This window comes from Pristis pectinata, chromosome 1 (assembly GCF_009764475.1).
Source record: "Pristis pectinata isolate sPriPec2 chromosome 1, sPriPec2.1.pri, whole genome shotgun sequence".
In the NCBI taxonomy this organism is placed as follows: domain Eukaryota; kingdom Metazoa; phylum Chordata; class Chondrichthyes; order Rhinopristiformes; family Pristidae; genus Pristis; species Pristis pectinata.
In genome coordinates this window covers 138,652,460-138,669,123 of record NC_067405.1, presented here as the reverse complement: position 1 = coordinate 138,669,123, position 16,664 = coordinate 138,652,460, and the positions used below count along the sequence as shown (strand labels likewise).

The 16,664-nt window shown below is 41.1% G+C and overlaps 1 protein-coding gene across 2 annotated transcripts in view; it reads right to left on the bottom strand.

Annotated features, from left to right (window-relative positions):
• Positions 1-3,442: 3,442 nt before the first annotated feature.
• ak7b (adenylate kinase 7b) overlaps positions 3,443-16,664 on the bottom strand; it is a 43,443-nt gene continuing 30,221 nt past the window's right edge. The window contains exons 15-18 of one of the 2 annotated variants that reach the window (XM_052019123.1): positions 15,900-16,097; positions 8,690-8,910; positions 6,249-6,407; positions 3,443-4,227 (exon numbers count right to left, since the gene is read on the bottom strand). In XM_052019123.1, the coding sequence (XP_051875083.1) occupies positions 4,189-4,227; positions 6,249-6,407; positions 8,690-8,910; positions 15,900-16,097 (617 nt within the window). In that variant the 3' untranslated portion in view covers positions 3,443-4,188. Of the gene's footprint in view, positions 4,228-4,546; positions 4,724-6,248; positions 6,408-8,689; positions 8,911-15,899; positions 16,098-16,664 lie in introns of those variants that run through there. The other variant, XM_052019129.1, reaches the window with a different exon arrangement.

Below are 16,664 nucleotides of genomic sequence, written 5' to 3'. Positions count from 1 at the left end.
TGCATCCCCCCAGATAAACTACATCCAGTTCTGTACATACGGCTGATTAAACATCACCAAGGACAAGGCCTTGGGAGCGGATCTGAATCCTGGCACTTTAGCAAGGGAAGATTCTGTACTGGCTGCAGCTTTCACTCTGTACTGAATGTGCTTGTTCATGGCACAATGAAGTTCAGCATGATGTGTTGGAGGCGGAAGTGATTTAAAAAACAACTGAGTGCATGAGTGTAGCAGAGTTTTTGATAAATAGATAAATTTGGCTGAACCACCTTCCTCATGTTGAAGTACCCAGTGAAATATGAGAATAGAACCTTTTGTCTACATGGGGAAGGCAGAGTGGCAGTTTAGTTTATGAACAATCATAATTTGTCCTGGAGTTTTTGTTGGCTTGGGAAACGTTTACAAAAGCAGAAGTTGTTTGCCAAAAATGATATCCAGTGACTTTCACTTGATCTTTAATGTTTAACCTCAGGTATTTCAGTGGATTGAGATTTTAAAAAGTCTCTGTTCAGCACGTCGCTAATATTATTTTGAAACAAAGAAGTTAAATGGTGGACTTTTTATATATTGTGTAAACAGTGTGTGCTCTCTTTGTTAACTTTATTTAAAAAAAAACATTTATTTGCACAGATATTTTAGGGCTGAAATTTAGCTAAACATGTCTGAAGCTGGTGCATGCATGCAAGGTTACTGTTGAATAAAATATTATCAGCAGTATGACTAAAATACGTAGAGGCAAACAGTTCACACACCAGCCAACCAGTGATCACTCCATTTATGTAATGCCTCCTCAAATCAAATTTCTACCTACTGTGGTGTTGCCTAAAATGCCACACTTATAATTCCTTTCTTAAATATAGGAATAGCTTGCATTTCTGTAGTTCCTTTTACAAACGTAAAACAATGCATGTACAATACAGAACCTGAAAGAAAGATGCTGAGTTTGGTGCTTTATTTCATTGGCTGAACATTAGCAAGGAGTCAAATGGGCAGAGGGTAAAGATTAACTGACTGATTGTTGTGAGTATTTCTTGGTAACCTTTTCAGCAAGTTGGATGGCAACATTTGCTATGTGCCTAAGAAGAAGAATATAATTTATATTTAAAAAATTACAAAGAAATTGAACAATGAAGAATAACTGCTTGGTTTAACACAGTGGAAAGTTCCTGGGCACTTCAGAAAAGACTAAATAGACATAAAATGAATAAAGAAATATTAGGATGAGCAACCACACAAATGCTTTTTAAGCAGGTAGCTTTTAAGCAGGTGAGATGGGAGGAGAGGTAGAGAAATTTAGGGAGGGAATTCCAAAGTTTAGATAGGTGAAGGTGTGACCTATAAAGCGGCCAAATTTGGAGGAATGCAGATACCGCAGAATTTAAAGACTAGAGATGGGCTTTATATACTGGGAGGGGTGAGATGTGAAGGACTTCACTGTCACTCACCAGCACAGTGAATATAAGAACATATACGAAGCACCTTCCTCATCTTGAAGTACCCGGAGAAATATGAGAACAGAACCTTTTGTCTACAAGGGAATGGTAGAGTTGCAGTTTAGTTTATGTACAATGATAATTTGTTCTGCTGGAGTTTCTGTTGGCTTGGGAAACATTTACAAAAGCAGAAGTTGTTTGTACAAAACATTCCTCCTTTGTATCTGCTCTGCCATTCCATAAAATCACGACTGATCTTTAACTTCAGTGCCACTTTCCTGCACCAACCACATTTTTGTAACATACAAAAATCTGTTGAACTCTATTTTAAATATACTCAGTGGCTGAGCCTCCATAGCCATCTCAGGTGGGTTAATTGGCCACTATCAATTTCCCCTGGTGTATTGGTCGGTGGTAAGTGGTAGAATCGGGGGGAGTTGGTGGAAATGTAGGGAGAACAGGTTGCAGGAAAAATTAGTGAACAAATGGGAATGCTCTGAGTGCCAGCATAGACTTGATAGACTGAATGGCCTCCAATGTTGTAAGGAAATACGGATTATTCCAGGCATGGTTTTGCCATGGCACTACATAATTGCAGTAAGACATCGTCACTGTTGTATTCAAATCCCCTTAGAATAAAGAGCAACATCTCATTAGCCTTCCCAATTCCTTGCCGAGCCTACATAGTAACTTTCAGTGATTCATGTGCATGGACGTACAGGTATCCCCGAATACCAACATGTTCTAAGTTGTAGAGAAGCGGGTGGGGTGGAGAGAGCAAAGCAAATGTCTGAAATGTTCTTCTGGGAGGAAGAACAAAAGAATGGGATATTATTTAAATGGATTTGGGGGTCCTTGTGCATGAAACACGGAGAAGCTGGTACTCGAGTGCAGGAGGTAATAGGGAATGCTATTAGAATGCTGGCCCTAACTTCAAGGGCATATAAAACTACCGAAGTCTTATTCCAATTGTGCAAGGCATTAGTGAGATGAAACCTAGTGCAGTGTGAACAATTTTGGTCCTCCTTTTTAAGAAAAGGAATTATATTATTGAAGATTTTTCAGAGAGGGATCATTAGGACAATCCTGAGTATGGAGGGATTGTCCTATGAGGAAAGGTTAAACAGGTTGGGACTCTACTTATTGTTTAGAAGAATAGGAGGCCATCCTATTAAAACATATAAGATTACTAGGAGGTTAGACAGGTTAAACGCTGAGGGAAAGCACAGAAAGTGGACTTTGGGAATGTCAGATCAACCACGATCCTACTGAATGGCAGAGCAAGTTCAAATGCTGAATGGCCTACTCCTGCTTGTACTTCTTATAGTCTTCTAGTCTTATGGACCCAAAAAGGTCAGTAATGGAACCATGCTGAAACTGCGGGATACATAACACAGCAGTCTGGAAATTTACAATAAATGTGAATCAGGCAACATGTGTGGAGAGAAAATCACTGAGTCAACACAACAGGTTGTTGACCTACTTTAGAATGGCCCAGTTCTTACACATACAAAAAAGGCTGGTTATCTGAGATTATTGAATTTAGTGAGTCCCGAGGGGTGTAACATGCCAAGACAGAAGATAATGTGCTGTTCCACAAGCTTACATCGGGCTTTAATTATTTTTTATATTACTTCTGTAATAAAATTAAAAGAAAATCATGTAGATAGTTATGCCACATAATGGACCATAAATGAGGCACACTCCTGTACTTGATTCCAGCTGTCTCATCATGGAGAGGTGCCATCAAAAGACAGGCACTTCCCTGTACAGAGATGTACAGGAGGGAAGAATTGCCCAAGCTACAATAATAAGCTGCCCAGTGACTGGACACTGAAAGAAAAGAGCTCGGTACCAGGTTGAATCAAGCTTGTCAGCTGAGGGTGGTTCCTACTATGCAAGGCCATCAAAGGGAATGTTAAGAAACTATAATATTGCGTGCAAAAGTAAAGTCAAGATATGACGATATATGAGATAAATGTATTTATTTCAAACTGGGAAAAAAGAAATTAAAGATTAGCTTCTTTAAAGTGCCCACATTAGTTACACAGCTATTATGTGTAAATCAATATGAAATTCATGTGTAACTCTTGTACTAGAATTGACAACTGTGTTCGGGTTAAACTCAATAATTACCTTCTAAAAAAACTAATCCCGAATTGAATATTACTCAGAATAAAATCCACCAACATGGTAGTTCTGATGTGACACAATTGTGTGGGGCAGGTAGTGGTCAACTGACAGTAGTGACACACAGTGGTCCTTCAGACCCCTTAATTGTGTACAGACAGCAAAATAAAATTCAATGTGAGAGAGATGCTGAAAAGATTTCTCAACAATGGCACACATGTACTTTTTGACATTGTATGCGATTATTTGAATATTTTGTTCTGAAATTGTTTTTGCTTATTAAGCCTGACATTTTCTTATTCTAGACATTCCATTTATTTTTTAACTTAAAAATACATCAATTGATTTCACATGACTTTTCTGTCCTAGGTCTCATATGAATCATAGTCTAATAGACAAATGGTACACTTTTTAATCGTGTTTTTAAGTAGCATAAGGACATTGCAATGTAAAAGCAATGGGTTCTCTTTATTTGAATATATTAGAAGGATTTAATACCACAAATAATATTTCCATTACAATTACTTTTACTAATACACAGCTTATAAAGAAACAGTTCTAATCAATTGTGTTCCATCAGAACTCATCTTCATGTTTATTTGATGTCAGGACTTCTCTTTCCTCTTCATTCAACTTGTGGATTGTTCTTGAACAAGTACTCAGCCTTAAAAAAATATCCAAGTATAGTGGATGTTACTCTGGTTTGTCAGTTCTGGATCTGTCCATTAGAAGTATTTCGAGGAGATGTAATTAAAGACGGCAAAGTTTTAAACTCATCCAATCATTGCTTTTGAGGGAACATCGATCTGAAAACTAAACTTAGAGTGAGCAGCTAGCTATGGTATGTCAGCAAACCATAATTTTACACTAGCAGGAAAAAAATAGAAGTGAACTTTAGAAACTGCAGATTTGTGAATTTGACGCACTGTCTGAACCCAGTGGAGGAGGGAAGGACAGCTAGGGAAGGAGAAGAGAAACTACACTCTGCTTCTGACATTGAACTGCAAACTTTACCAGCACTCCTCGCCGAAAGGTAGGAAATTTAATGGCTATCCAATGCCTCGGCTCTAGTTTCTAAAATGTAGATTCTGAAACATTTATTGTATATATACAAATTTTCCGCATTTTTCTTAGAAAAATCAGAAGAGTTCTGCTGGCATCTGTGAAGCAGATCAAAATGCTGTCATGTTACGAGTTACATTTATGAGGTATGGAGACATATTTGGTAATTAAGAGGTCATAATTGAAGATCCAGGGATATTGGTTCAACCCCCACCACAGCAGCAGTGGAATCTAAATGCAATTAATTAATTAAATCTCAATTAAGAGCGTAAGAAACAGGAGAAGAAGCAGACCCCTCAAGCCCGTCCCTGTAATCAATATTATGACTAATTTGGTCTTTGGCTTTGGTTCCATTTTCCAGCCTGCTTCCCATCATCCTTTGATTCCCCAGAAGTCTGTTTCAGCCTTGAACGTACTGAATGACTTAACATCCACAACTGGATTGATATCAAGGTCCATCACATAAGTCATGTCTTTAGGAAGTAAATTCCCCACCAGTTAGATCAGTTACTTCAGACTCACAGCAACATGGTTGACTCTGTTACGGACTCAGTGAAAGTCCCTTTAAGATAGAGAGTGTGTGTGTATGTGTGTGTGGGGCGTGCTTACGTCAATAGAAGATAAAGGACGTAATGACGTTGTTGAAGAAGTTAGAAGAAGGAGAGAGAGAGAGAAGGGAGAGAGACACCAGCCTGCTTGTTTTCTCTACCGATGGATGAGAAACAATAACTGTGTTTGCCACTGAAATCCATGTATGGAAGTTGGAAGTAATCCGGTGGAGTTCACTTTGTTGCTGACCTGTAGAAGGAACCAGGTATTTGTATGTGGACGACCACGGTTCGGATGCTTTTCGGGGTGAGGAAGTCACTACCGAGTAAACACTGAAGTGTCGTTTGGGTTCCATCGTGGAACATTTGGATTTCGTATGTACTCTCTCTATGTTTTTCTACATCTACATCTTATCTTCAGACAACGGTGGTTATTGAAGAAGCCCTTGCTCATGTTTCACCTTATGGCTTGCGGAACTGAACTTTAAGAACCATTCAGGAACTGGGAGTTTTGGACTTTGTCACACACACACACACACACACACACGAAGAGTTTAGTTTTGGGGTTAACGTTCGAGGTTTAACATTTTTGAATTCTAACATACTAACATTTTTACTTTTATTTTACGTATTATCATAAGTAGTGATTAATAAAATAGTTTTTAACACTAAATCATGCTCAGTGTGTTTCTTTTGTTGCTGGTTCGTGACGACTCTAAGATTCAACTTGAAGTTGTCTTGCAAGCCACCCAGTACAAGGGGAATTACAAATGGACAATATCTGGTGGCAATGCCCACATCTTACGAGTGAATAAAAAATTACCATGGCACGGGAATGAAGACGCTGGTAATAAATCAAGTTTTGGGTCATTTCACAGCATCTATTCCCTCTACAACAGGTGAGCCAATCATAGCTGTGCATGGCCTTCTGACAAGGATGTGAAATTGGCTTTATCATCCCCACACAGACTGATCTGGATCTGTACTGATTCACTGATTACATGGAATGTTCTCTTAAATAGAGAGAAGAACCTATAAGAATGATTCTTGGGCAAAGATGGAGGAAAATCCTTACCAGAAAGTCCACTGGGTCTTCAGGTCTGATTTTGCAGCACTCAATCAGTCCCTGGGTCAGGGTGGGCATAACGTTCTGCATTAAATAATTTCGCAGTGGGATCGAATGTGCTTCAAGGAATTCCTGTTCTTGTTTCTTTACCTCTTCCAGTCGCTTGTTCTGCATAAAAACAAACCGAGGGGTATTAACTTTTCAGCTTACACAAAAGGGTATGATTCCACATTGGATAACTTACCGGACTAATACATAGAAGTTTGGATCAAGAGTTCTGCTATGAGTGTGAATAGCAGATGGACAATTAACTATTTAAACACTAGAATGAGTAATGAAACCATGAAACTATTGGGATGCTGCAAAAATCTATCTGGTTCATGAAACCTCTTCTGGAAAAGTAATGTACTATCCTTATCTGGCCTGGTGTGTCACATCAGACCCAGCAATGCCATTGACTCTTAACTGCCCTCTAAAATGACCTAGCAAGCCACTTAATTCAAGTGCAAATAGGGAGGAATAAAGTTAGTTAAGTCCATATCCTGTTTGTGAATAGAACATTTCAAATACACATATTAATAAATTACATATATTCATGACTGTTACAAGCATGCCAAAAAGACATTTTCTTAGTAATTAATTGTCAATTGTGTCAATCAGAATTAATTAGAAATAATCAGACCACATCGTGTAATACAGGGGGATCTCAGTAAATACAAAAAAGCAAACAAGGTATACAAGGAAGACAAACAAATCTGGATTTACTATGGAGACACAAGAGACTGCAGATGCTGGAATCTGGAGCAACAAACACTGTGCTGGAGGAACTCAACGGGTCATGCAACATCTGTTGGGCAAAGAAATTGTCGACATTTCGGGTTGAAACCTGATGCAGGGTTTTGACCCGAAACGTTGACAATTTCTTTCCTCCCACAGATGCTGCTCAACCCACTGAATTCCTCCAGCACAGTGTTTGTTGCTCTAAATTTACTATATCCATTTTTCACTGAAGTGCAGTAGAGCAAAACACATGGAAAGATATTCATCTTTGGTCACGAGTGTCAAACAGGTATGAGAGTCAAAGGAATATCGTGGAGATAAATTCAACAACACCCAATAGTGGATTGTACACCAACAACCAAAGACAAATTTCTTCCTCTTCCAGTATGTGTTTCGTTATAGATTGAAGATGTACAAAATTTTAAAATTAAAAAAAAACTTAATTATGCACAAAAGGCAAACAAAATAAAAATTCACTGAAGAAAAGGGAAATTGCCAAATATTGGAAACCCAAAATTAAAAAAAATTGCTGGAAATATGCAGCCTCAGTAACTGTAATGAGTACAAACAGACTTAGACATTCTGCTCAGTACTTTTCTCCAGAACAAATTGTTAACAAATACAGAATCTATTTTAAATTAGGACCAACATCCCTGTTCTTATTAGTGAAATGCTGACATGGGAGATGCCCATATTGGCACCTGACCTCAGTTCTGACTGGATGAAGGTTCAGCACCCAGATGCCAAGTAATAGAGATATTGTATCTTGGGAAATTATAATGTGAAGATTATAGGAGAAATGAAATAATGTTTTCAAATAATGAAGGTTGAGCTGAGCTTTTCAAGATAAAATCTGCAGGAAAGGAATCAGTAAATTATGCAACAGGACCAGCTGAAGTAAGAGAGCTGGTAATTTGAAGGTTGCCGATTGTCCGTGTTATTAACCAACAAGATCCTGATGGTGAGGAGCAATGTGAAAAGGAGAATCTTTAAGACTTTCACCTGGGGAGTTGCTGGGAGCTCAATAAAGACTTAGCGGAAGCAGCACTTCAGTGTAATTAGGTCTGTCAAAAATATAGGGAGACACTGATGTGCTAAAATGTTCTGTTTCACATCAATCACTTTATATTTATGGAGCAAAGAACAAACTGCTGGACGACCTCAGCAGGTCAGGCAGCATCTGCGAAGGGAGATGGACAGTCGACAGTTCGAATTGAGACCTTGCATCTGGCATCTGAGACCCCTCCCAGATGAAGGGTTTCAACCCGAAACGTCAACTGTCCATTTCTCTCTACAGATGCTGCCTGACCCACTGAGTTCCTGCAGCAGTTTGTTTTTTGCTCCAGATTCCAGCATCTGCAGTCTCTTGTGTCTCCACTTTATATTTATGATCAGGCAAAAGCAAAACATTAAAAAAAAACTTCTGAAAATTAGGTGGTAAATAATCAACATATTGCCAGAGTCAGTAGAAAAAAGACATTAAATGTGGACTTGCTAGGTAACTCAATCATCTTCAACCATTTTAGTCACAGATACAATTATCATTCAACAGGACCAGCTGATGTAAAGCATCTGGTAATCTGAAGACTACCAAATATCCATGGAGACTGTGAGCCACATGGGTGTAATATCTTACCACAAGGCAGAAAATTCTACCTTCCCTCACTTACCCATTCCTCCCATCGTGCTAACTTTTCTGCAGCTTCTTCTGCCTCCCTGCGTTCCTGCTCAGCTCGTTCTGCAGCTTCTTTGGCTAGACGCTCATCTGCTTCCTTGCGCTGCAGTTCTTTCAGTTCTTCGAGTGTAGGTCCATAGTTTTTGGGCTTTCCCACAATTTGAATAATATCATGGACCACAGGGGTGTTTTCAGCATCATTGTCTTGTGAAACATCTGAAAGCAACAGGTGGAATTGTCAGATTTTCTTTCAAACCCACTTCAGTCTTAAAAACACAGTAGACAACTCAACCGTGGACCAACATTACAATGGTTTATGAACCTGTGATGTTACAGAGCTACAAATGGGTGGTCTTAGAAAAGGTTCCGATAATCAGCTCGGTAATTCTGATGCCAAGGTTGCCAGGTCTAGTTCAGCTTCAGACCACTGCTGGATGAAATTAGTGACAATGGAATGGAGTTGTGACAGGGACTGAAGATTATGGCTTCAGTCTGACCAAGTTTTAATTGGAGGAAGTTCCTGCTCTTTTAGAGTTGTATTTTGGGTAGATTATGGAGGAACCAAGAAAAAAAAGTGATGCAGTGAAGCATAATGTCATCCACATGTAGACTCTGACACTGTGTTTTCAGACCTGTTTCTAATGGGTATCGTACAAATGAAAAATAAAGGGGATCAAGTATATGTACTTGGGGAACACCAAAGGTGTTGGGAAGAGAAGCTATTCCTATGGATTCTTGAGCTATTACCAGATAGATGTAAATGGACAGTACTGGAGAGGTGTTGGAGTAAGAAAATGTGGTCAACTGCATCAGAGGATCCTGTTGCTTTGATCACTATGATGCAACATTGGCCCATGAGACATTTCTTTCTGGAATCTCCAATCAGCCAGAGCTTTGAGAAAATAACAGTTGCTGTTTGTAGTTCACCAGTGCACTTTTATCGGCACAAGCTAAAATTCACTGTTATAATGGAGACATATGATTCTTATTACCTCATTAACAGATCAGCAGGACATTTTGGAAAAATTCAAAGTATTCAGGCAATGTCCAGATGGTTTCGTTATAGGGCAATCCTGTTCGACTAATTTGTTGAAATTCTTTGTCAGAAGTAGCCTGGCGTGGATAGAGGGGAACCGAGGTGTACTACACTTAGATTTCCAGAAGGCATTTCATAAGGTATGACATTAAGGTATGACTGAATTTTTTGAGGATGTGATTAAGCACATCGATGAAGGGAGAGCAGTAGATGTAGTGTATATGGATTTCAGCAAGGCGTTTGATAAAGTACCCCATGCAAGGCTTATGGAGAAGGTGAGGAGACATGGGATCCAAGGGAACATTGCAGTGTGGATCCAGAACTGGCTGGCCCACAGAAGGCAAAGAGTGGTTGTTGAAGGGTTGTATTCTGAGTGGAGGTCAGTGACCAGTGGTGTACCTCAGGGGTCTGTACTGCGACCCTTGCTGTTTGTGATTTTTATAAACGACCTGGATGAGGGTGGGTTAGTAAGTTTGCGGATGACACGAAGGTTGGGGGTGTTGTGGATAGTTTGGAGGGCTGTCAGAGGTTACAGAGGGACTTTCTATATTTTATAGGATGCAGAGTTGGGCTGAGAAATGGCAGATGCAGTTCAACCCAGATAAGTGTGAAGTGGTTCATTTTGGTAGGTCAAATATGTTGGCGGAATATAGTATTAATGGTAGGACTCTGGGCAGTGTGGAGGATCAGAGGGATCTTGGGGTCCGAGTCCATAGGACACTCAAAGCGGCTGTGTAGGTTGACTCTGTGGTTAAGAAGGCATATGGTGTATTGTTCTTCATCAATCGGGGAATTGAATTTAGGAGCCGAGAGGCATAGTTGCAGCTATATAGGTCCCTGGTCAGACCCCACTTGGAGTGTTGTGCTCAGTTCTGGTCGCCTCACTACAGCAAAGATGTGGAAGCCATAGAGAGGGTACAGAGGAGATTTACAAGGATGCTGCCTGGAATGCAGAGCATGCCTTATGAAAGCAGGCTGAGGGAACTCAGCCTTTTCTCCTTGGAGCGACGGAGGATGAGGGGGGACCTGATAGAGGTGTATAAGGTGATGAGAGGCATCGATCGGGTGGATAGTCAGAGGCTTTTCCCCAGGGCTGAAATGGTGGCCACAAGAGGACATAGGTTTAAGGTGCTGGGGAGTAGGTATAGAGGAGATGTCAGGGGTAAGTTTTTTACTCAGAGAATGGTGAGTGTGTGGGATGGGCTGCTGGAAACGCTGGTGGAGGCGGGTATGATAGGTTCTTTCAAGAGACTGTTAGATAGGTACATGGAGCTGAATAACATGGAGGGTTATGGGTAAGTCTAGTAATTTCTAGGGTAGGGACATGCTCGGCACAGCTTTATGGGCTGAAGGGCCTGAATTGTGCTGTAGTTTTTCTATGTTTCTACATCAAATAGTCTTGTGGAAAATGAAAGTTTGCAGTGTAAAAAGTAGAACTGGTGTGGATGGAAGACTGGCTGGCCGGGGGAAATGGCGAGTAGGCATAAGCAAGATGGTTGGTAAAATGAAATGAATGGTGTGCCACGTGGATCGATGCTGGGACCTTGACAGTTTATACAAGTGACTTGGGTGTTGCACTCAAGGTGTGGTTGTTAAACTTGCTGATGATTCAAAGATGGGTAAGAAAGTAAGTTGTGAAGAGGTCATAAGGAGGCTACAAAGGGATGGAGATAGGTTAAGTGAGAAGCCAAAGATCTGGCTAATGTGATAAAAATGTGACATTGTCCATTTTGGCAGGAAAAATGAAAAAGCACGTTATCTAAGCTCTGAACTGCAGAGGGATCTGGATGTCCTCGTGCATGATTTGCAAGAGGCTACTATACAGGTACAGCAAGTCATTAAATAAGCTAACAATGTTATTGTTCATTGTTAGGAGAATCTAATACAAAAGTGGGAAGTGATGCTTGAGTTTAGTCATTGGTGAAACCACATCTGGAGTACTGTGTACATTATTACTTAAGGAAGAATGTTAGTGTCTTGGAAGCAATTCATGGAAGGTCTGATGGACTTGTACCTGGAATAGGCCGGTTGCCTTGTGTGTAAAGTTTGGACAAGCTCGGCCTGTATCTGTCGGAATTTTGAAAAATGAGAAGAGAGTTGATGATGGCGGTGGTGGAGGCAGGTACATTGGTCAAATTCAAGAGATTACTAGATAAGCATCTGGAGGAATTTAAAATAGAGGGATACGTGGGAGGAAGGGGTTAGATAGTCTTAGGCGAGGTTTAAAGGTTGGCACAACATTGTGGGCCGAAGGGCCTGTATTGTGCTGTACTGTGTTATCTATGATTGATTCATCCCAGAGCCACTGACACAGTGTTGAAGACTGGGTGTATAGGTGGTTCTACCAATTGGCTGGCTTCCCATCGTGATGGTGCAGGATTTTTGATCCTCCAAGCTAACTACCTAAAAGGTAATTGTGTTATTACAAAATTCGACAGCTCACTGCAACAGAGACACACAGAGATCTTGCAATCACTGCAATGCCATTTATCAGTGTTTAGCAAGGCAGTGACAGCAACATATGGGACAGCAAGGATTCAGCGAATCAGGCAAAGCAGAAATACGAAGGTTAATTGTCTTTTAATGACTTGATTTGGAAACTCTGCAAAATGATGATAGTCTTGAACTAGGCTTGGATGTGGTAGTGTTGGTTTTGGTGTTATCTTGGTCAGGGCCGGGGGAGGATGTGCCTGGAAGCTGTGGAAGGGGGTGAGGTTCTCAATGAATACTTCTCTTCAGTATTCACCAAGGGGAGGGGCCTTGATGACGCAGAGGATAGTGTTGGTAAGGTTAATGTTCTACAGCATGTAGGTATCAAGAGAGAGGAAGTGTTGGAGCTGTTAGAAAATATTAGGACAGATAAGTCCCCGGGGTCTGACGGGATATTCTCCAGACTGCTCCGTGAGGTGAGGGAGGAGATTGCTGAACCATTGGCTAGGATTTTTGAGTCCTTGTTGTCCACGGGAATGGTGCCAGAGGATTGGAGGGTGGCAAATGTTGTCCCCTTATTCAAAAAAGGTAGTAGGGATAGTCCATGGAATTACAGACCGGTGAGCCTTACACCTGTGGTGGGTAAGCTGTTGGAAAGGATTCTTAGAGATAGGATCTATGAGCATTTAGAGAATCATGGACTGATTAGGGACAGCCAGCATGAATTTGTGAAGGGAAGATCACGTCTCACAAGCCTGATAGGATCCTTTGAGGAGGTGACCAGGAAGATTGATGAGGGTAGTGCAGTAGATGTGGTCTACGTGGATTTTAATAAGGCATTTGACAAGGTTCCACATGGTAGGCTTCTTCAGAAGGTCAGAGGGCATGGGATCCAGGGAAGCTTGGCAGTGTGCATTCAGAATTGGCGTGCCTGTAGAAAGCAGAGGGTTGTGGTGGAGGGGGTACATTCAGATTGGAGGGCTGTGACTAGTGGTTTCCCACAAGGGTCAGTTCTGGGACCTCTACTTTTCGTGATATTTATTAGTGACTTGGAATGAGGGGGTAGAAGGGTGGGTTAGCAAGTTTGCAGACGACACAAAGGTTGGTGGTGTTGTGGATAGTGTGGAGGACTGTAGGAGATTGCAGAGGGATATTGATAGGATGCAGAGCTGGGCTGAGAAGTGGCAGATGGAGTTCAATACGGAGAATTGCGAGGTGGTACACTTTGGAAGGAGAAACTCCAAGGCAGAGTACAAGGTTAATGGCAGGATTCTGGGTAGAGTGAAGGAGCAGAAGGATCTAGGGGTTCATATCCACAGATCACTGAAAGTTGCCTTGCAGGTGGATAGGGTAGTTAAGAAAGCTTATGGGATGTTAGCTTTCATGAGTCGGCGGATCGAGTTTAAGAGCCGCGAGGTAATGATGCAGCTCTACAAAACTCTGGTTAGGCCACACTTACGAGTACTGTGTGCAGTTCTGGTCGCCTCATTATAGGAAGGATGTGAAGGTGTTGGAAAGGGTGCAGAGGAGATTTACCAGGATGCTGCCTGGATTGGAGAGTATGGATTATGAGGAGAGACTAAGGGAACTAGGGCTTTACTCTTTGGAGAGAAGGAGGATGAGAGGAGACATGATAGAGGTGTACAAAATACTAAGAGGAATAGATAGAGTAGACAGCCAGCGCCTCTTTCCCAGGGCACCAATGCTCAATACAAGAGGGCAAGGCTTTAAAGTAATGGGTGGGAGGTTCAAGGGAGATATCAGAGGGAGGTTTTTCACCCAGAGTGTGGTTGGTGCATGGAATGCGCTGCCTGGGGCGGTGGTGGAGGCAGGTACTCTGGTCAAGTTCAAGAGATTGTTAGGTAAACATATGGAGGAATTTAAAATAGGGGGATATGTGGGAGGAAGGTGTAAAGGTCAGCACAACATGGTGGGCCAAAGGGCCTGTATTGTGCTGTATTGTTCTATGGTGCTATGGAAGGAAGGGCATTGGTGGTGGGGAGAAGGGCCTGGGGGGAATTAAATCAGCCCACCAGAACTGTGCCTGGATCCCACAACTGGCACATAGTTCATTATATGCAATGGTTCCAATTACACTGAGTTGACAGCTATCAATTAATTTGATCTCTAGGCAGCTCTGGGAGAGAATGATACAATTTGAAATACTATTACAACTTATAAGGCAGTGACTATTTTAAATTCAATCATGATATACAGTTGGATGAAAAACTCATGGATATTACTGAGACTACAGAGTCTGAGGGTTTTAAAAATATTTCAAGTGAATTACGTTGTCAAGCACATAAAATATCAGGCATAATTCCCTGCATTTTAAGTAAGAGTCACAAGAGACAGCAGATGCTGAAATCTGGAGCAAAAAACAAACTGTTAGATGAACTCAGTGGATCAGGCAGCATTTTTAGAGGGAAATGGACAGCTGATGTTTTAGGTTGAGACCCTTCATCTGGACCTCAAATTCCTCCTTCAATATCACCACAAGCAGCAAACAAATGAAAGAAAGGAGGAAGAATGTTCAGGCACCACAACGCTATTGAGCCCTCAACACGCCTAAAATTGCTTAGAAAAACAAAAACAAAGTAGCATGTAGTTAATTTTGTGGGAACTCTTCTCTGACTCTACATAAAATGAACAAGAATGGTTATTCAAGATGCATCACGGGGTAAATAGCTACTTCTACCCTTCTCCCAATTTAAAATTGAAGAGGAACCTGGGAAAAGTAGACAGTCTGTTCAACTGTTCAACTAGATCACAGCTAATCTCCTATTCCTTGACTTCCCCGTATCCTTTAATTTCTTTGGTTAACAACAATCTATCAATCTCAGATTTAAAATTAATAACCAATTTAGCATCTAGTAGCTTTTGTGCAAGGTATCTCCAAATCTGAGTTTGCTACCTTCATGCTTGAAAGACGTGGCATTAATATTTAGCCTGCACCCCTAATAGTAGATCTCCTAACCAGCGGAACAAATAATCTGCTGGAGGAACATGTAGGGTTTTAACCCGAAACATCGGCAATTCCTTTCTTCCCAGAGATGCTGCTCAACCCACTGAGTTCCTCCCGCAGATTGTTTGTTGATCCAGATACCAGCATCTGCCGTCTCTTGTGTTTCGGAAATAGTTTCCCTATCTTCGCTATCGGTTCCCTTTAATATCTTGAAACATTTTATCAAGTAACCCAACCATCTAGATTCCAGTGAATACAACCCTAGTTTGTGTATCCTCTCTTCATAATATTAACCCATGGAATCCAGAATTCACTCTGGTAAACACACACTGCATGCCCTCCAAGGCCCAATATAAACTCTTAAATGTGGTGCTCAGAACCATTCACGACACTCCAAGTGGGTCTAATAATGACTGAGTATAACTGTAGCCTATCTTCTAGTGCTTGCATTCTAGAGATTAGGCCAACTTTCCATTAGCTTTTGCAGTTAGCTTCCATTCCTACACATAATACTGTAATGATCATAGACCCCTAAATCTTTTTGGACCTGCTATTTCTAGCTTTCCAGCATTTAGAAAGTACTGGGAAAGGGGAGTTTCTATTACAGCCCTATGGTATACAGTTCAAATATTCTCTCAAACCCAAAGTTGGACTGGCAAAAACTACAATGCAATATTGATTGATTGATTGTTGTTAGTTCAAGCGGACGTAATAGTAAACTTGTGCATGGCCATCTTTACATACGGCTATTTCATTCAAATCAACGAAGCTTACCAATATGAACTGGATGAATCTCAATCTCATCAAAGTAGTTCAGGAGGGTCTCATCTTCCGTGTTCTGTTCCCTATAATGGGCAAGATAACGCAAGAACCTTTCTTGTGTGTAATGAGTCCCAACGACAACACTCTCTGGCAGGTTCAAGATGCGTTGCTTCAGGAACTCATCAGAAGCTTCCAAAGCAAAAACGTATTCTACGGAGAAAAAGCATACAGGGTTTGAATTATGAGCAGTGGTTGTGACAGGTGAAGGCTCAACAGGGTTTTAGAAACAAATTAATGAGTTACTTTAAAGGTAAAACAGTAAAGGGTTAGATGATGTTGATGATAAGTGTTGCATGGTATTGTTTGGAGGTACCTTCACCATCAGCTGTAGCTCAGCAGAAAGCACCAAGTCAGAAGATCATGAACTTTAGTCCCACTTGAGACTGCTGACCACAAAAAATTAGGCTGACACTCTGGTGCAGTAGTAAGTTAGTGCTGAGATGCTATTTTTGAATAAACCAACATCCGCCCTTGCTAGTGGACATAAAATATCCAGTGGCACGATTTCAAAGAAGACAGTGAGTTATCCATGGAGTCATGAGTTTTATCCCTTAATTAACATGATAAAACAGATCACCCTAGCACTGGTCCAAATAAAGTTGGATTTGTCCAGCTGCCAAGGCAGACCGCCTGCTTCTAATTACCTGCGCTGGATGCGGAGGGCTGAACAAACTGACCGCTGCACTCGGGAGGCATCTACCAAGGTGCAGTGAGGCC